General features: G+C 56.0%; 1 protein-coding gene across 2 annotated transcripts in view; it reads right to left on the bottom strand.

Moving 5' to 3' along the window:
- The window catches only part of WSCD1 (WSC domain containing 1), a 40,653-nt gene extending 20,387 nt beyond the window's left edge, over positions 1 to 20,266 (bottom strand). The window contains exons 1-4 of one of the 2 annotated variants that reach the window (XM_032618097.1): positions 20,129 to 20,266; positions 10,187 to 10,887; positions 3,666 to 3,780; positions 3,140 to 3,324 (exon numbers count right to left, since the gene is read on the bottom strand). In XM_032618097.1, coding sequence (XP_032473988.1) covers positions 3,140 to 3,324; positions 3,666 to 3,780; positions 10,187 to 10,613 — 727 coding nt within the window. In that variant the 5' untranslated portion in view covers positions 10,614 to 10,887; positions 20,129 to 20,266. Of the gene's footprint in view, positions 1 to 3,139; positions 3,325 to 3,665; positions 3,781 to 10,186; positions 10,888 to 20,128 lie in introns of those variants that run through there. The other variant, XM_032618098.1, reaches the window with a different exon arrangement.
- Positions 20,267 to 23,323: the final 3,057 nt, after the last annotated feature.

Below are 23,323 nucleotides of genomic sequence, written 5' to 3'. Positions count from 1 at the left end.
TGGGATCAAGCCCCGGCACTGCCAGGGACTCAGTCAGCAATCTGGGCGTGTCATGGACTCAGAGACTCTCCATTTTCTCACCTAAGTAACGCCTGGCAGCTAGAGTTGTTCTGAGGGATGACATGCACCCACATGCCAGCCCCCATGGGGTTGCATCTCCCAGAGCCACTTTCCTGCCCTGGATTTTGGTGCAAGGGCCTGGGGTGATGACTTGTGCAGGACCCACAGAACTCCGTCCTGTCCTGTGGCATGACTGGGCCCCCAAAGGACCAAATATCTAGATGGACTGGGCTGTGGTCCTCGGTCAGCTGCACTGGGGTGGGACAGACTCCAGGGAGACAGGCTCCGGGCCACATGGCAAGGGAGGGTGAGCAGCGTTCCGGTGAGTACCTCCCTGCGGCCTGGGAGGAGGCTGCATCTGGGTCACCCCAATGCTCCCCACACCCGGCCCTGACCCTGACACAGCAGGTGCCCAATATGTGCCGACAGAATAAGGAATTGGGCACGACAGGGCAGGTGAGGGCGCGGCACAAGCCGTAACAGGTCAGGATGCTGCTAGAAGTGCAGTATCAGCTGCCTCTAGACTTCACCGCTGTGACTGTCGGGGAAGAGGCTGTCACCCAGGGCAGTCCATTCCACACCCTTCTCTCCCGCTCCCCAGGTGACAGCTCCAGGGGCGCTTAGGGCAGAAAGATACCTCCAAGATGGAGCCACTGATGACTTGCTCTGCACCTCCCTCTGGTCCCAACCCGGGGGGCACCTTCACGGCTCTTACTCCTGTGAGAGCTCCTTGCCAGTGAGAAGCTGAAATTTCAGATGGCCGGTCACCTGGTCACCTCTTGACAGAGATCCTGTCGGTTCATGCCCTTGAGAGGGGAGCAGGCCGGCAAAGGTCAGCCGTGCAGGCTCCCCAGCCTGCCGCAAGGGGTGGCTGTTCCACCGTTTCAACATTAACTACGACAACAAGTCTAGCCGGCTTGAGATCTGAGGCTGGCTTGAATGACTGGACCATCTGACCCTTAACCAGTGGGCAACCTAGAGCCAAGTACTGATCTCTAAGGGTCAGTGGCTGAGCAGGCAGGACGAGCTGCCAGGGCAGCCCAGAGCCCACATACAGACCTGATCCTCCTGGCGGGCAGGGCTGAGGAGTCAGGGGGGCTAATGTTGTTTGAACCCAGGAAAATCAAAGGTCCAAGAAGCCCTCCTGGAGCAGTTTGGTCCTCAGGAAGCCCATGTGGATGCCCAGATGACAGGGCGGGACTTGATACACCCATGTACCATGGCAAACTGCTGAGCCAGGACAGGGCCTGCCACAGAGTAGGTGTCAATGAGTATCTGTTGAGTTAATGGCTCATTAGTGAATCCGTAGAGTGCATTGTCAGGGTCTCCACCCCTGTCCGCATTCCCCCATCTGGAGCCCTGGTTCCCAGACAATCCTGTCTGAATACAGAAAGCACTGGAATAGCCTAGCTGGCCGGGTCTGAGCACTGAGCCACTCTCCCCATCACTCTGACCCCATAGATGGTAGCCAGTGTTGGCTTTGCAGCTCACCCATGCTTCTCTGAGCTGGGCTTCTGGACTGCTTAGCAAACTCCTTCGTCCCTAGGAAAGCTCTCCCAGAAACCCCTCTGCAGTCTTCGCTTCTGACCTGACACCTTTCTCTGAGCTCTGTCCAGTTCTCGAACTAATCCATCAGCTCTCCCGGAGCCCTGGTCCATGGCCAGAGGTGGCTGAGTTCATGAGTTGATGTTCCTGGATGCCGGGCTGTGCCTCCATCACCTGCAGTCCCACACTCGCCAGCGGTGGGGGGAGGTCTCCCACGCTCTGACTGTTTCCCAGCCTGGCCCCTCCCAGTCAGGAAGAGGATGGCTCCCCAAATGTGCAAATGTACACAGACATATTACTTTATAAAAGGGCCTTTTATAATGACAACAAGTGGATCTGCAGCTCATCTTGCAATGAGGACAAATCCGAGTTTCACAAACATCTAGCTGGGCCCCCTCAGTTGTCATCTCTGTTTGGTAGCACTTTCAGGTGAAATTCTGGGAGGTTCAGTCTTGCTGTTTGATGCATCAGCTTACTCTCCCTCGTGGTCGATTATTTCCCCCTGAGTTCTATAATTTTGAATTGTAAACTCATCTTCAGTGGGAATTTAGCTACAGGAACCCTTTACACCTGGGTTGGTGGCACAGCTCCCAAGAGAGAATTTTGCATGTGCCTCTGTTGGTACCTCCAGATGGCCCAGAGCCAAATTTCATGTTGGAGCTTTCAGGACCAGGCAGATGGCAGAAATCTGAACCTTAAAGCTCATACAAACGCAGGCCTGCAATTATAAACTCTTAGATTATAAATTCTTAGGAAAATTGTTTTTCACCCGAAGCTCAGGTCAAAACAGACAAGTTTTTCTATTGCTGGCAGTTTTTTTTTTTTTAAATCTAAAATTTCACTGATTTATACTTCAGTGAAATTGGATCCAACTTTATACAGAAGTTTCAATCCAACTCCCTACCCTGACAGGCTCAAAGCCTCCTTTTCTGTCCTCTGTGGACATGAAAACCTAAGCCGTGTGATCACCAAGATGACCAACTTCCCCTGGCGGAGACCCAGAGCTGCACAGCATCCTTGATTACCTTCATCTCACCACTGTGATTCCTAGTTCCCACTTCTTTCCTGGAGCCAGGAATTTCCTTACTTTCTTGTTAGTTCAGCTGTGCATTTAAAACAATTTTACCCAGCATTTCTAGGTGTTTCATAGCTAGGAAACATTCAGACTACCTGGTCTGCCCCCTTGCTAGAAATCAAAGTCTGCCTCTGCACTTCACAAACTAGACTGGAACCCAGAGAGGGGAAGCAAACTGCCTGAGGCCACACAGCATGTCTGAGACACACCTAGACCTAGGCCCTGGGCCTCCTGATCAGTTTCTCTCTCCTGTAGAGGATAAGGAAAGATGTGCCTCGGTCATGAACTCGAGCGAACTTAGCCTAACCCCACACCCCTGCCGCGAGCCTGTCTGGGGAAGGTGGTGAGGAAGGCGGAGCACAGGTTCGGTCCCACGTGGTTTGGATGAGGGGCTGCAGGTGCGGGGGTGGTGGCAGAGCAGGGGACAGACGGAGCTCAGGGACAGACTGGCACACTCACGCTTCCTGGAGCCGGGCTGCAGCTGCTCCACGCGGTACACGGAGAGACGGCCCACACCCCCGCACACGGAGCTCTTCTCCCCTTTGCACGCATGGTTACACTCCTCTGGCCCCATGCTCATTGCTGGGAGACGGTTTCCACAGTAGCATTCGGCCCCGGCCTCCAAGCCGGCATAGACGTAGGACCTGCAGGCAGAGTGGGGCCTGGGGTGAGTCCCGACCTTGGCCCAGGGCACTGAGGTCTGGTTCCAGGAATGGCAGCTGGGTCTGGGGCCAGGCTAAGGGTGAGTCCTGGCATTGCAGGAAGTGAACCCCGGGTCTCCTGACATTGAGCCCAGAGCTCTTTCCATAACGCCCTGCCGTCCCGTCAGTAAACTTTCTTTGTTCCGGACAACTGGGATCTGATCGGTCGAGCTCTGCTTACACTATGACAGCCAACTGGAAGCCGACGCATCCCCTCAGGGACACCACTTCCACTTTCTGGACCTTATTTCCAGTGGAGTTGATGGTCAGGGTCCCACACTTACCGCTCAGCGCACGCATTCTGGCAGTGGGAGACGGTCATCTTTCTCAAGTCAAAAAACACAGCCCCCTTCAGAGTTCTCTCCTGGCCGTCGTCACTGAAGCATCCCATGTATGTGCCTGCAGGCGGGGAAGAACAGCAGAGACTCAGAGGCCCCGGAGAGAGGGAAGATTACCTGGCTCCACCCTTGGCATTGCCCTTCCTGGCTAAGGCTCTTCTCAGAGAAGCCCAGGGGATGAGGCTGTGGTCCAACCCTCCCTGAAGCGCCTCTGGACACTTCCACATTGTTCTCGTCCTCCCCCTTTTCCTAGTTAATGGCCCACTGTCCCTCCAGACACCCTGCCAGGAGCCTGGCACCAGCCAGAATACAACTTTCTTCCACTGACCCGCACCCACTGAGTCTGGCTCGTTTAATTTCTTCCCCTGGACCCCTCTCCTCCCCATCCCTCCCCTTCCTAGGCTGGAAAAGGTCTCTCTGCCTCCAAAAATGTCTCGATAGGCAGGTTCTGTCACCTCCTCGTGATCCAGAGGGAAGAAATGAGTTATGGAAAGTCTGATCTTAGCTAACATAAAGATCTTGCAAACAGGGAGAGTTATATCAAGAAGAAAATCTGCCACCCCAGGAGGGAGTAAGCCCCCATCACTGCAGGTGTGTAAGCAGTATCTGTTAACATGTAAGAGAGCTGTCCTGTGTGGGAATCATTACGACCAAGGGACAGCTGAGCCCTCCCCAGTGAGGGCATCTGTGGCACATCCCTGCAAAGGGACACTAGGGGACAAGACTCCACAAAGCAGCGACAGTGTTGACCCAACCGTGCACATGTCAATGGGAAACAGCCCTGACCTGTCACCTCAAGAGAGGGAGCTGCCTCCCAGAAATGAACAGCAAAGCCTGGAGAACTCGAGCACTAAGCAGGTGTGTCAAGTGTGTAAATGTCATGTGCATCGCAGCGCGTTGAAGGAACTGTGCATTGGGAGTTTGCAAACACGCCATCACGTAGTCCGAGCTGTGAATGCACACCCTCAATAGCTGTGCCCAGATCTGGATCAGGCACCCGTGATAAAGATGCTTCTCGTCTCCAGGGGAACGCCTACACTCAGTTCCAGGATGTCTCAAGTGGCGCCTGAGCGGTACGCTGCAGCCTCCGGAAATTAGGCTGTCTCTGGGAAGCAGCACACCCAAGGCCTCCCAACAGCCTGCCAGCTCCCAAACGGCTTTGCGGGGAGGAGTAGCGATCTCATCCACCGGTCCAGGAGCTCCCTGTTCAGGCAAGACTGGCTTTTGCTGCTGCCAAGAACCTGGCCCAAAGCAGAAGCTCAGGGCCGCCTGCTGAGTGGTTTGGAGGAGTGGGTCTGCCAGCCTTCATTCCTGGGGCCCAAATCAGGGAGTGATTCTCCTGGGTGTCAACAGCACATTTAAATCCACCTCTGACCTTGACTAAATCACTTCAACATTCTGTGCCTCAGTTTCCTCAACTTTCAAATGCATAAATGCAACCCACCACCCCACCCAAGCTCATTCCTCTTGCCACATTTGGACATGTCCCTGCTCCCTCCCGCATGTCCACACTTTACTTCCTACCTGTCCTTGACAACTTACAGCCCTGACCACTCCAGCCCACTATGGCCTCTCCTTTCTCTGAATTGTCACAGTGAGTGTCTGAAAACCTTGCTGTCACCCAAATCCTTATCATTAACTGTTGTTGTTAAAAATCGTGTACACCTGTGTATCCTGTCTCTGTACCATGACTTAAGGCTCATTGAGGGCAGGGACCACACCTTCCCCTTAGCTGGTGACTCACCGCGCAGGGTCAGGCATGATGCCAACAGTGGGTCAGAGCTCCTAAAACCCACACTGACATCCTGCGAGGGTGCGAGAGGGGGAGCAGAGAGCCCAGATGCAAGGAGGCGCTGGTCCCATTGGCTGTACCAATGTGTGATTCCCAAGATGGGGGGCCCCAGGTTAAGAAAGGCAAGGTAAGAGGAAGATGACCAAGATGCTGGAAGATGGGACTCTCTGCCATGCCACGAACAGTTGAAGACCCAGAGACCTCAGGTTAGAGGACCTGGGGCTGAGGAGAGAGCAACAGTCACCTTCCCAATGTCTGCCAAAGGGTCTCTCCCCCTTCCAGGCTATGAACCTCTTGAGGTCACCTTCATCACGGATGCCCAGCAGCACACACGTGGCCACACCCAGTGTCTGTCCATGGACACAGGCTCCACTCCTCTACTCGGGACCCCAGACACCCAGTCCCCACAAGCTTCTCTCTCTTTATATAAATCTCAGGACTACCAAGACCAGAAAGCTGTCACCCAGGTCCGTGAGAATCAATCGCTCTCCTTAGCCTGCCTACTTAGTAAAAAAAAAAAAACTAGCATTTAAGAAATTTCTGATGTGTGTTGTTCAGCAAAGAAGAAATTCTAACTTTCAAGTAAACATCCAAAACAAGCTCAGGGGTTGCTAAACATTTATCACCGTTGATGGGAAATTAACCAGAAGGTTCTAAAGGTGCCTGGGCTCAAGACCCCTGAAGGCTGAGACCGGCGCATACACATTTTACAGGGAGAGTGGGGAAACAGCCTTAGGGAATGGGCTGCCTTAGATTCAAATCCAGGTTCCACTACTACCTGACTGCGTGACCTGGCATGTGCAGCTTCCCCTTCCTGAGCCTCCACTTTCCCATCTGTAAAATGGGGATATGGTCTCATGGAATTCATGGGGTGGTTGTGAGAATTCCACGAGATAACACAGAAAGTATCTAATGCAGGCGTGGCATGTAGTACAGGCTCAGTGGTGACTGTTTTTATTGTTTATACGTCATTATTAACAATAAATATTTTTACATGACTATACTTCCCTGAAATGCAAAATCCTTCGTCATTAAAATGGTGATAGCACCGCGGACATCCTAAGGCTGTTCAAAGATTACATTAAATGAAATAACAGATGTACATCTGGGCACATCACAGATGCTCAGATAAGTAACAGCTGTAATTATTCTGATCCTACACTCTAACCTGGGGGCCGAGTGTGACAATGGCTCCGTAAATTTTTTTTTTTTAATTTATTTATTTTTGGCTGTGTTGGGTCTTTGTTGCTGCGCGCGGGCTTTCTCTAATTGAGGTGAGCGGGGGCTACTCTTCCTTGCGGTGCGCGGGCTTCTTATTGCAGGGGCTTCTCTTGCTGCGGAGCACAGGCTCTAGGCATGCGGGCTTCAGTATCTGTGGCTCCCAGGCTCTAGAGCGCAGGCTCAGTAGTTGGTGGCGCACGGGCTTAGTTGCTCCGTGGCATGTGGGATCTTCCCGGACCAGGGCTCGAACCCGTGTCCCCTGCATTGGCAGGCGAATTCTTAACCACTGCGCCACCAGGGAAGTCCCGGCTCCGTAAATATTAGCAGAACACATTAATAAGAGAGAAAGAAATGGTTTTGAGCAGTCAGGCTTGGGTTCTTCAAAAACAAGAAGAGGCTAACCAGCTACCAGCTGGCCATCGGGTGGAACTGACCGATCTGGAGGGGACGCCCATGCCCCGCTGGTCCCATCTCAGTTTGTAGCAAAGGCCTGAGATGCAGGCGCTTCCCCCTCTGCTTGTGAGGAGGAGAGGAGCCCCTTCTCTTGGAAAAATAATGAATGGCTTTTCTAACTCCCTGACAGAGTTAGAAAGAGAGAATGTGCAAAAAGAAAGGACTTCCCAGGGATGCACTGGGACACACTCTGAGACGGATTTATTACTTTCGGCTGAAACGGAGGCGATATATTATTGTCTGTGACTCCGCATCTGCTCATTTGCACATCAAAATGGACAAGCCGTGAGGCTCTTAACGATGGCTTTGGAGATATTGCAATGTCTTTGCAAATTACTATCAATAAAAAACAAACTGGCTATGGAGAAGTTACTATTTTTCCCCTAGTAAACTTACTGACATTTTATTCCATTATGGATGTTGTCCAAGGTATAATGAAATGCTCAGTGATTGATGGGGCCTCCTGCAGCTTCCAAGGCTTGCCTGCCGGATCCCCTTACAGGGGGATGGCAGGCTGCCCGGGCCGCAAAGAGACGCTCTCTTTGTCTGCAACCCCAGCAGCTGTCCCGAGGGCTGGCCTGCGAGCTAGCCGCCACCAGGGAGGCCCCCCTGGCTGTGCGGGGCCCACAGAGCCCCAAGAAGGGAAGGGGGCTCCCAGAGGGCCCTCAGGCCAGTGCCTGCCTCTCCCCACTTTCTCTGAAGATCTCCAGCCAGGATACCACGGCCTCTCCCAGAGGGCGAATTCTTCCTCCAATCCTGGGGGATATTCAAAATACTGAATAACCTATTGGGGCGGGGCACCAACCTGTCAGAATTATCACCATTCAACACCGGAACCGGAACCGACTGTTCCCGCTGTACCAGGCATTAACCCTTCACTTGCTAGGTTTGGGGGTCACCAGGGAGGGTCAGCCAGAGCATCAGAGTGTGGAGGGCACTCAGGGGCTCAGGGCAGAAACTGGTGGTGTATAATGGGTGACGATCGGTCCTGTTTACATCTCACCATGATCTCCTCAGCGTTCATGGCAGCCTCTTCCATCGCCTCTCTAAATGATGACTTAAGGGGTACCCACTGGTTCTCCTGGATATACGTATTCTATACACAGGGCTATAACCAGGTCACCCTGAGTCCTCTCCTCTGCTGCCCAGTCACCCTGAAGCCAGGTTATAAAGAACCTGTCACTTCTGTCTAATGAGCCCCAAGCCCTTTGCACGTGCCTCTATGATGCCTCAGTCACACTGTGGGGTAATCATTTGGGTGCACATCTGATTCCACCACCAGACTGAGCTCCTCAAGTGCACAGTGAATAGCACACACGGAGACTCGTACGTGGGTCCTCAGTAAGTGTGGACTGAGAGAAATAAAAAGAGGAATCATGGCTAATTTGCCCAAGGTCATAGAGCCAATAACTGGCAATACCAAGAGAGAAACCCAGGTCTGTTTTCAAAACTTGTGCTCCTTCCATGCCTTCTTTCCAAGAAATCCATGGCAACTTTGTTTAGTCACTTACACTTTAGTCTAAATGAGTTACACTGGTATAGCCTGCATAGAGACCCAGCTTCTAGATGTGTTGGGGAGAGTTTACAGAAATTGTATCTATATGAAATGAGCTACAGAACCAGTTCCTCAATTCTCCCTCATTCTTACGTGGAAGCCTTGCTGAGGAATCCCACGCAAGGGCTACGACCTAGAGGATTTCAGATGAAACTTCATTCCATGGAAGTTTCTTTCTTGTAGAAGGCAGAGTCCTCCAGTCTTCATTGTACTGGGCCACCAGACTCATCCTCCTATAAGGCTCTTGCCTCATCTTCTTCCATATCCTGCCACCGAGGACTCTAAGCTCCAACTATACTTCTTATACTCAGGATAGCAGTTCTCCTGTGATTTGTGGTACAGGACCACATGGGGTGGTGACAGGGATGCTGGGACACTGGCTGAGATCAGTCACTACCCAACAATAGCTGTGGCACTCGGTGGGTGCTCACTTCACACAGGCTCAGTCAACTGGGCCCTGCATAGTCTGGATAACTTGGTATAAAGAGTCCCGACCTGGAACCAGGCTGACCCCATGATGGAGTCCCAGCTGCATGACTCTGGCGGTCTGATCAGCGTCCCGCCCGTGTCCCCGCGGCCTTGCTGCCTCCAGGCTGCACCCTAAGACGCATGTTCTAGCCTCGCTCCAAGCCCCCATGTGCTCCCTAATGTACCCTTTACTGACCACCTTCTCTTCCCTGCCTCACTTCCCACTCCCCTACCAGTATTCCCGGGATCACATCCCAAATTAACCAAGTCCATTTAAATCCTGATTTCAGGGTTTGCTTCCGGGGAACCCAGACTAAGAGAATGACCTTGGGGGAGTTTAAATAATAAGAGTTGCCAGTTCCTGAGTGCCAGCGAATACATCAGGACGCCTAGCCCAGCGGTCCTCAGCTTTTGCGTGCACGAGGACCACCTGGAGACCCTGCTGCTCCAGACCGCCGGCCCCCGCCCCAGAGTCTGGGACTCGGTAGGTCTGAGAACCTGCGCTTGCAACAAGCTCCCAGGTGATGCTGAGGCTGCTGGTCTGGGACTCTGCTTCGCAAACCACTGCCCTGTATGATCACATTTAATCCTCACCATAACCCTGGGGCAGGTATCTCAACCTCCATTTCCAAGGAGCCCAGAGAAATTAAGAGACGTGGTCACCCGACAAACTTGGAGCTGAGCCAGGATTCAAGCCGAGGTCTGTCTCAGCTCCAAGATGCTCGCACATCTCAACCTCCAGCCACGTGCGAGCCCAGCTGGGGAGCGAGCAAAACTCCAAAGGGCTTCCCCTCCCAGGCCCCTCCTGTCTGCCTCGGAGCCGGGGCAAGGGGCGGTGTGGGAAGGCCCTGGGCTCTCGGCGCCTACTTCTTGGGCTGCCGCCAGGGCCAGAGAGAGGGGACACCAGTCCTGTGCCCCGAATGGGGCCCCTGGGAGTAGCTCCCATATAGGCAAGGAGACCCAGGGCTGAGCACCTACCTTGGCTGCTGGCGGCCGGCCTGCGGGCCTCGGGGCCCAGGGCGGGTGGCCCCTGGGGGTCCCCCTTGAAGTGGTGGAACCAGCGGCGCCGCAGCTGGCGCAGCTCTGAGTTGCGGCTGCGGAGCCAGCGGGGGCCGGGCCGGGGCCGGGCCAAGGGGCCCCGCAGCACGTCCACGCCGAGCAGCAGCTCTGGGCTGACCCGGGGGTCGTGCAGGGCTCGGCTGTCCAGCAGGCCCACGCCCAGCGCCACGGCGGCCACGGGCAGGGCCTGCAGGGGGCCGGGGGCCCGGGGGCCTGGCGGGAGGCCCACGCGGGCCCGCTGCAGTAGCAGCAGGCTGCCGGTCATCAGGTAGGCGGCTGTGAGGAAGAAGAGCAGGAACTGCGTCCGGCGGAGAAACTTCTGGAGTCGGAAGAAAGGTTTGGCCATGCCCCTGGGCGGCAGGGCTCCCGGCTGGAGCCCAGGGACGGCTCCTAGCACCCAGGCGGGAGGGAGGCCGGGGCCTGCGGAGGCGTCATCCCTGCATCCCAGCGGCAGCCTGTGCTCTCCTGGGGTTACTGTTCCTCCCGCCTGGTTTTCAGCAGGTGCTCACATGACACCATCACTTAACTCCGGCCCGGACCCTGCAGCTGCAGCTTCTGCCCGAGTGTCACAAACTTTGCCATCCCTGGGCTCTAGCGACCCTCATCTCCAGCTTATAAATCTGCAAAAGAAGAGAAAGGGCACTTAGATGCCATAGGAGGGTCCACTTCTCCCGCTGCCCCAGGGTCAGGCACCTTGCACTCCGGGGCTCTGTTTACCAAAGGGAACCGCCGTGTTGCAAGAGCACATGACAGAGAGCTGGGTTCCAGTCCCAGCTCTGCCACTGCATGGCTGTGTGACATCAGGTGGGTTACTTCACCTCACTGGGCCTCAGCTTCCTCACCTGTAAAAGGGGGCTAACACTCTATCCCAGAGCGGCAGGAAGATCCAATAATGATAGCGGTAAGGAGGAAAAACAGTAGCAGAGTATGTTTAAAAAGGATAACCAACAAGGGTCTACTGTACAGCACAGGGAACTCTGCTCAATGTTATGTGGCAGCCTGGATGGGAGGGGAGTCGGGGGAGAAAAAAAGAAAGAAATAAACACCTTCCACTCCCATCAAAAAAAAAAAAAAAAAAAAAAAAAACCCATAAAACCCACAGCAGTGTCTTTGTACTGAATCCTTACTTCATGCCAGGCACTGATCTAAACGCTTTATGTATCATCTCATTTAATCCTCACACCAGCCCAGCGAGGTGGATACTGTATAGTACTATCCGCATTTTACAGATGAGGAAACTGGGGCAAAAGGAGGCCAACGTAACTTTCCCAAAGTCACACAGCTGGTGAGCAGAGGGACCGAGGTTTGGAACAGCCTGCATTCAGAGCCTGGACTCTGAACTGACACGTGGCCCAGCCTATAACGAGACCCCACCACCTACGTGTGCACCCAGCCCAAGGCATGAGTATACAGCAGGTGCTCAATACATGCGTGCTGACTCCCCGGGTGCCTTGGGGCTGCAAACTGTCTTTCGGAAATGCTTCTGCAGACGTGGATCGGTTTTAACACAGGAGAGGGCACACGGGGAGAGAGTGGGCTTGCATAGTCTTTCCAGGCTTCCTGAAGGCGGGAGGCCAGAGCAGGAGAGTGCCCAGGCCATGCACCTGCCAGCGGGGCTGGGCACCTGGTGAGGTGAAGCGGGGAGGGCTCTCCGAGCAGCCGCCCCGGGTGCCCCTCTGCTCCCCAGGACTCAGCTCTCACGCTGGGCTTTGGTTTCCTTTGGCGGCGCCTCTGAAGTGCACTGTCGCGGATTCGCAGGGGGTCCCACAGCTGCTGTGAGCCGGGCTGCTGGGTGAGGACGGCCCCTAACACAAGGACAGGCTTGTCCCGGGGAGAAAGACTCCTAGGAGCGTGACTAAACCGCTGCCTGTAACAGGGCCCGGTACCTCCGCCAGGGCCCCACGGCCCCTCAATGGCTGCTCTGTGCCCTACGGACGGCGGCTGGGTGTGAGAGGAAAGACAACGTTTGGGCTCTTGCGGCCTGGCACTCCAGGGGCCCAGGAGGGGCCCAGACCAGCATGACCCTTTCTGATTCAATCCTGAGAGCTGCCAGGTTCTGAGGCTTCTGGGGAGGGCAGGATCTGGGAATATGGGGATCCGGTGGGTCCTTTAGGCTGGGGCAGGGGTGGCAGGCTAGGGAATCAGCAAAGGAAGGTGGAATTAAACACTGAGTCTGGGAGCCCTTCCAGACGGGTCTCCAGAGCTTTTATTTTCTCTCTAAGCTGGTGTGTGCCAGGCCCACCCCAGCCAGCCTCGTCAGATTTGTAGAACTGCAGAGAAAATGCCAAGAAATCCTGACTGATCTCCCTGCCTCTAGATTTGGCCCCTCCAATCCATGCTCTGCAAGGCCACCAGGGTGATCCTACTAACACACAAATCTGATCATGGCACTCCCCTGCTTAAAACCCTTTTCAGTAGCTCCCCATGGCTTTGGGATAAACTCCAAGCTCCTTAGCATGACATACGAGGCCCCCTTCCTGATCCAGCCCAACCAGCTCACCTCTCGCCAGGCCCTTCCCTTCTGCTTCCCCATGACGTGTGCACATGTGCGTGTACACACACACACACACACACACACACACACACACACACAGAGTCCAGCAGAGCGACCACACAGCACATCTGCCCTGGTGCCTTTGTACACAATGTATTTGATGTCTTTTTCTCCCTCTTTGCCTGGTGAATCCTTGTGTATCTTCTGAGAATCAGCCCAGGTGCCACTTCCTCCGAGAAGCTCTCCCTGACCACCACCCACCCACTGGTGTAGATTTCTCTGTCTTCCCATGGGGATGCTGACCCCCATCCCAGCATTCACCACCCCGAGATGATTTTAATTGTCCCTGTACTTGTCAATCATCCTTGCAGGACTGTGACTGACTCAAGGCTAGAGGTCATGCCCTATGCATTTTAGTAACCCTGGCCCCCAGCATGAGCCCCAGCAGCATAGATGCTCAGCCATCTCTGTTTCTGAATACATTTTTTAAAAATGAATGAGAAGATAACATTAATAGGCGAAACATGATATCAGAAACCTCCTCCTGTGGGGGTCAGGGCAATGAAATCTCAAATTCCAGTTATTCAGAGCTGTGGAAGCCTCGCTGGAAACACGGCAGATGGAGTAATACGTAAGCACAAAGGACACCGCTTCACCAGTTCAGGTCTTACAGATACACGGAAATTAATAAGGGTGCCTGAGCTTTATATGTTATCCTTCCTGTGTCATTCTATGAAGAGAGGTTTCTGGATCTGCTTGCAAAAGGCTTCTGGTTACAAGATTGGGATTCTATCAGTGAAAAATCCTATAAAACTAAAATATAAGGGGAGAGAGGACGCCTACTGTGGGGAGAAAGGCTCTGATGAGATGGAGCCACAAGGTGGGCAATGGATCAGCTGTTCAGAATTTTGAAGCCAAGACCCGGCCAGAACTCCATACACATTTGTATACAGGCTCTGGGAGCACACTACAAAGGGCACAGTGGGATGCAGCAATGTCAGGGCGATCACACCCGGGTTCCCCAAGCCCCCCCCCCGCCAACCAAGTCCTCTCTAGAGCCACCCCTTCCCAGAGGGGCCTCCCCTGGTCTGGGGAGGTGGGCACTGGACGTGGGGGCAGGGGGCAGCTACTTTCACGCCAGCGCTCAACGACCCTGGCCTCCTATAAGGCAGGCTGCCGCTCTGAACTTCCAACGTCGCGAAGCCGATTCCCAGCCCAGAACACCTGCCACATCAGGAACCTGTCCCCCTGCCCCGACTTCCAGCCCACTTCCCACTGATATCACGTTTGTCAGTCGTCCCCCACTCTCTAGCACGCTCACCTCTCCCCCAGGGCACAGATGACACCCGCTCTCACATTCTCGCCACATCCCCAGATCCTAGCACACAGCCGGCAGGGCAGTGCCCGTACAAGTGTTTGTTGAGTGACTGAACCTGAAAGAGGCCTGGGGTGGGCGTGGGGGGCTGGGCTACGTGCAGCATCTGCACAAGGGCTCACAGCCAAGCCACAAGGCAGCTGCACAGCGGGAGCAGCCAGTGCCTGGGGCGCGTATGTAGACGCGGCCCATCAGCTGTGCCGGCTGTACCCCGAGGCCAGGAGGCCCTCCATTAGAGCAAATCCTCCTTGATCAAGTCACCGCACAGGGCAGAGCCTCAGGCTCCTCATGCTAAATGGGGGTAAGTAGGTGTTGTCCTGGGAGCGAATCAGGGAGTAAGTCTTCCGTTACCTGCAGCCTTCAGCTTTACCAGCGCAAAAGAGGCAAAAACATGGAGACGCTGGAGAGAGGCCTGCAGCAGCTGAGCTGTGGGGGGAGTCAGCCACCCACACCTCCTCTCAGCCTCCAACTCCCTGGGGTGGGCGCACTAACCCAGGCTTACTTGAAGCTGCCCCCATGCTAAGACAGCTGCTAGCAATTGCTTGCTTTTTCAATGCCACCGTTTATGAAGCCCTTGGCAGCGCTAAATAATCCAACTAGACTGGTTGTGTATTTCACCTGCACCACGTCATTTACTCCCATCTCCCGCCGAGGTGCACCACGTCATTTACTCCCATCTCCCGCCGAGGCAGATGCCCTGATCACCCCCCATCCGAGAGCCCCGGTCTCTAAAGCTCAGCTGGGTGAAGCCCCTTGGCCAAGGCCAGACAAACCAGGACCGGAATTCAGACCTGGCTCCCTGCTCCCAGAGCCCACCCCATGCCCACTAAGCTTCCCGCCTCTCTCCCCACACCAGCTTCACACGAGGCAAGATTGATTCCTGAAAGGGGTTTAGCGTGCCTCCATCACCACCTTTTTGAAAACATGCCAGGATGAAGCTCCCAGACATGGTGCCTCACACGGTGTCACCCCCCCTCGCCCCACCCCGTCAGACCTCCCAGATGCTGCCATGTGGTCAGCGTCACAGCCTCCTGGGCCCCTCCCCTCCTCTGCAGGTCTAGACCATTCTTCCCCCAGGCATTCTTCCCATGTGACACCGCCTGTCTGGGAATCATGCAAAGTGCTTCAGGGGGACGATGGGGGGCAGGGGCCCACCCCTACCTGAGGCTCCGGCCTTGTCGGGAGGGGGGAGGCACCAGCGAGGCACTGAGCCTCAGGCTGGACAAAGGTGGACGCCAGCTGTCCTGCCTGGCGGCCTGCCAGAGGCCCAGGTGTCACCCCAGAGGAGGCCAGGGCCCAGGGGAGGGAGCCCCTCAGTTTCTTCCCAGGAATGAGAGGAGAATATTGGGACGGAGGGGCTTCTGGGGGTCTCAGTTGGGGACTTAGACAACTTGAGCCCTTGGCTGTTACTCTGTTGTTATCTGGGCCCCAGGTGGCAGCTGCGGCTCAGCCTGAAGGGGCGAGGGTTGGGCAGATGGCACCAGGCTGGGGTTTCCAAGGGACTGAACAGGAGAGGGGTGGCGACAGCCGGGAGAGGAGAGAAGGCAGACCCTCGGGGCTGGGGGCTGGAGAAAGAGGTCAGAGACGGCCTGGGCCTCACCAGTGGCCACTGGGGTTCAGTCATATGACTCCACCACCCCTCAGCCCCCCGCCAGAGAGGACAGGCAGGTGAGGGGAGAACAACTCCAGTTGCCCCAGAAGCATTTCGGCCACTGCGGCCACTGCGGTGAGGGCTGCAACCCTCTGGGGATTCAGAGCGGTGCGCTCTTAGCAGGGTGAGAGCCCTAAGCTCAAGGAACAGGGGCCAACGTGTTGCTCCCCAGACAAGGAGGTGGGCATTCGTGCTCTAGCAGTTGGGAGCCCCAGCCTGCGTGACCGGCAGCTGGGGTCGGGGCAGGCGGCTGTCTCAGCCTCAGGACCTCAGCAAAGCCACACCGGGGAGCCTCCAGCTGGGCTCAGTGCTCTGAATTAGCCCTCCCCTGTCTCTTCCCACCCTCAACCCCTGCCTCTGCCCTGCTCAGGCTCAGTCCCTGTCATCTGGACCCCGCCCCCTCTCCGAGACGCTGTCCCCTCCCAGCATCATAACAAAGAGATCTTTCTAACACCAAGAACGAGCAATGCTATAGCCTGCAGTGGCTCCCCAGGACTCAGACGACCAAGTTCAAGCGCCTCAGCCTGGCATTCAGTGGCCCTTCCTGGTTCAGTCTCCCAGCAACTTCCCTTCAGTATTCCTTCCAGAACTCGACGCCCCACTGGCCAGCGTGCAATGCTTCATGCCCCCTTACACATACTCTTCCGTCGGCCAGGGATGCCAACGTGGGCCCCATCTTGTGGCTCTGAAAGGCTTTGTGGCTACCAAGGCTCAGCTCTAACGCCACCCCCTCCAGGAAGGTTTCCTGATCCCCAGAGCAGAGCCACTCCCCAGCGCTCGACGGCGAGGCTGGATGCTCTGGGCGACGTGTCCTGCCTTGAGTCCCGGCTACGCTGCCCACTTCTCCTCCCAGCCTATGAGCCCCTCACAGACACAGGCAGTGCCTCTGTCCACCTCTGGGTGGGGCACAGGGCAAACCCCAGAAATCTGTGCCCACTGGCCACCCTCCAAGGCTCAGGGCCATGCTGCCCTCATCCCAGGGTCCCACGCCTCTGGCTCTTGGAGATTCAGAAAGAGAGCAAAGGGCCCACTAAATATAGATCTGCTGGGCCCTGGGGTGGGACAAGGTCTGGGAAATGGGAATGGGGTGGGGTCCCTGCCTTTGAGGAGGCAAATCTTTTGGTCTTCTGAACTTCAGAACTTAAAAGGTCCGAAATAAGAAATATTGCTAAAAAGGTATAAAACATAATAGTAAGGCTGAAACTCCATTCAATGCAAAGGAGGTGGGGGGAGGGGGGAATCCGCCAGCAAACCAAAGTGCTGGGGTTCATATAAATAAGAATAAATCTTTATGGACCATATTAGAGATTGCAAGGTACTTTCACACACTCTCAAGTGTGCTGAATGTATCAACAGATCATCGAATGAATGAATGACCTTCCCATGAACTGGTGAAGTCAAACCATTATCATCTCCATCGTGGAGATGCAGAATTTGAGGAAGACAGAGGGCAAATTAACTTGACCAAAGACAAATAGCTATTGCTAGACTGAACTCAAGTTTTCGGATTCCAGGTCCGTGGCATCATCTACCATATCACATGGTCTTCATCTGTTCAGCTCCAGGGATGGAGATGCCTCCAGGCACCCCTCTAGGGGCCAGGGCTGCAAAGAAAGACAGAATACGACCAAATGCGCTAAAAGGCATTTCGCCTTTTTAGTTGGTTGATCTGGAGCCCAACCCACTCTTGCAAGGGCCAATCACAGACACTTTTAGGCTATCTCTGGCCTACCTCTTTAGTAGAACCCGATCTTGTTCATGTGTTCGTATGTTTCTCCCATGGAGTGGCAAACTCTCGAGGTTTGTCCAAACCCCGCTGAGTGATTTGGATAAATCTGGGCAAGTGGGTGGAGTACCCAGCCAAAGTGAACCTCGCCCTTCTCTGGCTCTGTGCCCGCCGTGCCTCAGGTCACTGGGATGGGGGACTTATGCCGGGGGTGGGGGAGGCCAAGACACCTTGCGCCTTCCTGTCCTCAGCACCCTCCTGGCCCCCTCATGAGTTTCCAGGAGCAAGAGAAAGAGAATCAAAGTGGAGGAGGAAAGCCTTAACAGCTACCAAGAGGCACACAGTGTTTTATGATGTACACAATTAATTCACCCCATTCTTCCAACTACTCTCAGTTCCGCATTGGGAGATAGAGGTCCTCCCTAAATACGTTCTCCAAAAGTGCCACCCTTCTAACAACTTTCCAGGTGATACGTCAACATGCTGTTTGTCAAAACCACGAGGAAGAGAGATTAAAAGCCGCAGTATGAAAAGAGGCCCAGGGAGAAGGTAGTCCAAAGCCACGTTCAAGCACTCACGCCTCAGATGAGCAGCGCTTGCCTCCAACCCAGTTCTGCCCCTGCTGGTGGGTCTGATCATCACTCACATCCTATGGATAAAGACCCCGAAGGTCTATAACACTGAGCTTTGCCCTGGCCTCAGTGTAGCTCCGGAGGGAGAGTCTGGGGCACTGGTCTCACTAAGGCTGACTTGGGTCTGGGGCACTGGTCTCACTAAGGCTGACTTGGGTCTGAGCCAGATAGGATCGCAAGCTGCGCGTGTCTACAAAGAGAAACACGCCCTCCTGAGAGGCGCTGCTCAGACATGGTTCAGTCCTGGTCTAGAGGCTCTGGGTTGCCTGTTCAGGCAGACTGTACAGGCAAGCAGCTCTGCAACTCACTGCCCAGCGCTCAGAGGCTCAGGCTTTAGTAGCCGACTAACTGGTGGCCCACAATATCCACTTCTGCCTGGTTAGGCAGACAGGAAGAAAGGGGCGGGGTCTGGCCTTCTGCCTAATCCTAGCGTCTCTTCACTCCTAGCCAGACATGCTGTAGGCCACAGGACAGTGCCCCGCAGGGCTCCAACGCCCACTGAATAAGGGATCCCCTCCCCCCCCAAACAAGGCATTCTTCCAGAGGAGCTGTGGCAATGGTCCTGCTGAAGACAGGGGGATGCAGCTGCAGGTGAGGGCCAGGGGGCTTCTCCTGGGGGAAGATGAGGCTGCCGGGCTCAGCGCACCAGCCCAGCTGCCTGCCACGCTTCCTTCAGCGAGTGTGCATCAGAGATGAACACGGCTGCTCCTCCCCATGGAACTGCTGGGCTCTGATGGCCCACCGGGGCATCTTCTCCAAGGGACTGTTGAGGCCAGAGCTAAGGGTATGGCGTGGGGCTGGGGGCGGTGAGGGGAATACTCGAGGGAAACCTCCCCGCTGCCCTCCCCGCTGCCCTCTCTCCAGCCCTTGCAACCAGCAGGCAGGGGCGGCTGCAGGCAGAGCAGAGCCAGCCAGCTTTCTGCCTCCTGTATTCCACTCACCACGAGCCCTCACTCTCTGTGCCCGATAACCTAGGCTATTCAGAGGAGAGAAAGAAAAGGCCCCCCCAGCTCCTGACCCCAATCACGGCGTCCCAACATGGGATAACCCGAGTGCTCCATAAACTGAAGCACGCCCTTCCAGCGGCAAGAGGGAGGACAGCGTCTACCGCTGTTAGAAAAGTAGAGAGGAGTTCCGAGTCTGTCCATCTTGGGAGCAGGTGGGGAGCAGGCGAGCGTGGGCAGCAGCGGGATCCCAGGACAGGACGGGGTGGGGGGCTGGAACCCTTACAACCGGCCCTCCCACTGCTCAGAGAAGGGTCAGAGGTCTCCCTCTCCTCCCCCGCCTCCCCACGGGCTAGCCAGCACCGAGCAGGCATCATCGGTGGACACAGATGCTCAGGAAAACAGACCCCCGGGAGGTTGGTTACCCTGAGGCAGAAGACCCCCTGGAGGCTTCGCATGAAAAACGCAATTAGTAGCCTCCAGTCGTGAGTTTCTGTCTACTCTTAGGAGAATGCAGAGCTCTCCTTGGAGTAATTTTTCTGGACGAAATACGTGCGTTTTGCCTTTACCCGTGCCTCAAGTTCACCAAGAGACAGAGAAAACCCTCCGCTGACCGGAAGCCTGGCGTGGTGGCGGAACAAGAGGGAGCTGCCACCGTCTCCTCTTAGAAGAGGCAGTGCGCACCCCAAAGCCTGTCCTCGCCCCCTCCCCAGATCCACGGCTCTCTCCGGGGAAACGGAGGGTCTCTGAGGATTCCAGGAGGCGGACGCGGCTTGGGAAACTGCTTTGCGCACCCCCGCCCCATCCCGCTCGTGCCGAAGCAGCCCCGCAGCCCGGCTCCACGCGCACACACTCCCGGGCGAAGCCGCCGTGGCCCCGCGAGAGGCGTCCCCCCGCCAGCGCGCCCCGGAGCCGGAGCAGGTGCAGCCCCGCCGCGCTCCCGGCCGCGTCTACACAAACTTGTTGGCCCGCGGCTGGGGGAACCCTGCCCGCAGCCCGCGCGGGGGTCCCGACTGGGGCACCCGGAGATCGCACTCACCCCGCAATCGCGACCAGCTGGGGCGGCCGCTCCGGCGGCCACGCGCCCGCCTCCCTGGGGCGCCGAGCCCGCAACCCCGCAGTGCCCGGAGCCTAGGCGCCCTTGGCGCCCGCAAGCCCCCGGGCGGCCCGCGGCGAGGAGCGGCCCGACGCGCCCCGGGCACAGGGCGCCGCCACCTGGCTCCCTGGGCTGCGGACGTCCGGGCTGAGCCGCGGCGGCGGAGCAAGCGGGCGCCGAGCGGGCGGCGGGCGGCGGGCGGCGGGCGGCGGGCGGCGGGCGGCGGGCGAGCGGGCGCCCGGCTCTGCACATGCTCACTCGCGCGGCCCGGGGACAGCGGCCGGCCGCCGCCGGGTCCTAGAGGCGGCCGTGCTACCGCCGCCCTCGGCCCGCCGCACGTGGGAGGGGTCGCGGCTGGCGGGGCGGGGCGGCGCGGCGCCCACCCCCAGCCCAGGTCCTGGGGACCAGCCCACCTGGCGCTGCCACTCGCGCTGCTGGGGAGCAGAGACGCTGACACTCACTCCCATACACACACACACACACACACACACAGAGCCTCGCTCTCCGTAAAATACACACACCAGGCGAATGCATTGGCGCTCACACCAACACGCGTCTACACAAGCACACAGGGCACGAGCACGCCGCCACACTCGCTCAAACCCTCGAGGACACACGCACACTGATTCAAACACACTAAATCACTGCTTCACAGACACCCTGACACCTACACTCACACACACACACACACACACACACACACACACACACTGGGCTCTGTCTTGCTGGGGCACTATGACAGGCACACCTGTACCTCCAGCCACCCAGTTTGTAGCGCTCTGATACCAACTCACAGAAGCAGACACACACTGGATCACTGTCCCATGCAGAGCTAGACACTGACACCCACATCCTTACGCATGCACACACAAACGCACACACACACCGCTGTCTGAGACAGTCACCCACAGAATCACTACCCCACAGACAAATACACTGACACTATCTCCTATGCCTACACACTCAGGACTCTACCGCCAGCTACTACACTGCCCCACACAGACCTACGGTGACAAATCCACACCTAGGTATAGCCGCCCACGCACCGGAGTCCACTGACAGACACACTGTTGTACAGAGAGTCGTACTGGGCATTGGCCTGCAGGCATACACAGAGACACACACACACTGAGGCGGACAGGCGCTGATACAGACACACAGGTGTACAACCACACTGCTGTACACAATCCCCTTCTTAAAATAAGGGCTGGATCCAACCTTGAGGATTTCCCCTCCACGCCCCACCCCTGCTCCCCGGGAGCCCCCAAGCCACAGTGCTACCCCTGCCCTGCCAGGTGCATCAGTGGCCCCTGCCCTCACCCAGGGCTGGCTGCGGAGATGCTCCGGAGGCTGTGGACCAGCAGAGGCTGCGAGAGTAGGATGCGATGGCAAGGCTCGAAACCGGTCTTCCTGAAAGGGAGTTTCATGCCTCCGACTCCCGCTAGGGGCAGCGCAGCTTGGCAAGGCTCAGAGGAGACCATTTTCAACAGGTGGAGGGCGGGCCGGGAGAGGATTAGCCTGGAGACCAGTTGGAGCTCCGCTTTATGTAATCAGTCAAGGGGCACCCAGAAGGGAAAGGGACGCGCTTAAGTTTGTCAGGCCAAGTGCCCCAATTAGGAGAATCAGCCCTCCTCCCTGGGACGAAGGTGGGGAGCTCTGGAGTCCTCGGGGGAACTGGGAGAGGGCACAGGGAGTGCGGGGTGTCACTGGCTTGCAGAAAAAACCCCATTCACGTCCCTGTCAGAGTGTGAATGGATGTGTTGCTATTATTACCACCAACAATAACCCACTGTACATTTTTGATTTTTGCAGTCCTCTCCAGGACCAGCTACATAATTTGTGGGACCCAATGCAAAATGAAAATGTGGGCCCTTTGATCAAGAATGAATAAGAACTTAAAGAAACAAGAACAGAACATTAAACCCAGTGCGGAACGCTTCTGAGCACGGGTCCCATGCTCTGCACAGTTCTTGTGCTGGTGAAGCTGGCCCTAAACTCTTTACTGCCCGTGGTCTCACTTAAAACTCACAATAAGTGGTGTGTGCCTTCACCATCTTTATCTGCAAATTAGAGAAAACACACCCATTCTTGGGCTTTTGTGACAATCAGATAAAATGCCTGGTGAGTTCAGAGCACACTGTCTGCCGCAGGGTACCCAAGTAATGCCTTTTAGTAAACATGATACGAAGAGCTTTCTCCCAAGGCTTTGCTACAATCCAGAAATACCACCTGTGCAATGCTCTCTCGATCCACAGGCTTGTGGGGATTTCTTGTCCTTCAAATGTCGCCTCCCCGGAGGCCTGCCCAGACGTCCCAGCTGAAGCACCCGCCTCCCTGTCCGCTTCCCAGGCTGCATAAAGCATACTGCCCCATCCTCACCTTGTGGATTTATTTGTTTATTGTCTGTCTTCTCTTCCCAGCCCCCTCTCAGCCCCCACAAAGCCACGCGAGTTTCTATCTCGTTCAGAACTGTTTCCTCCGTGCCTAGCTTATTCTGGGCACATCGGCATGCCCATTAAATATTTATTAAATACATAATTAATTGTTTTTTTTTTTAAAAATGCAATGTGCCTAGCATGACATATTTTTAATGAACTCCAGCAGTCACCATGTGTCTTCCCAAGAACTCAGAGACTGCTTCCTCCAGTTCGGGTCCACAGACAGATCCATGTTTGTGCCTGGCCATCTTACAATGGCCCAGCGGGTTCTACCGACCATCAGGGAGACCAGGAGGGAGAGTGTGGAGGGCTCATGGAACCGCGTCCCCCTGCCAGGGCCCTGTGGTGGGAAACGGAAGCAGGTGCCCCTCCGATACCCGCAAGCGCCTGCATCCAAGCATTCTCCTCCTCTGACTACCTAGCTCTTGGCTTCTGCTCCGTCAATACCCTGGCAGGGTGACGTGGACTTGACTGTCCCAGAGGAGCCTGTGGAGGTTGCCTCTCACCCCTGGTGGAACCCTGCATCATTGGAGCAAGCATCGTTCAGAGAGCGAGACAACCTCTGGCAACATCGGAAAAGAAGGGGATGCAGTTTCTGTCTTCCTTTGCTTTCTTCCCCTATAGTAGTGCCTTGACTTACTGGTGCCCTCTCCGTGCGCTCAGACCTGCAGCTGGCTACAACGCTTTGCTGTGCTGCCCA

This window comes from Phocoena sinus, chromosome 20 (assembly GCF_008692025.1).
Source record: "Phocoena sinus isolate mPhoSin1 chromosome 20, mPhoSin1.pri, whole genome shotgun sequence".
NCBI lineage: Eukaryota > Metazoa > Chordata > Mammalia > Artiodactyla > Phocoenidae > Phocoena > Phocoena sinus.
This window is presented reverse-complemented; position numbering and strand designations above follow the sequence as displayed.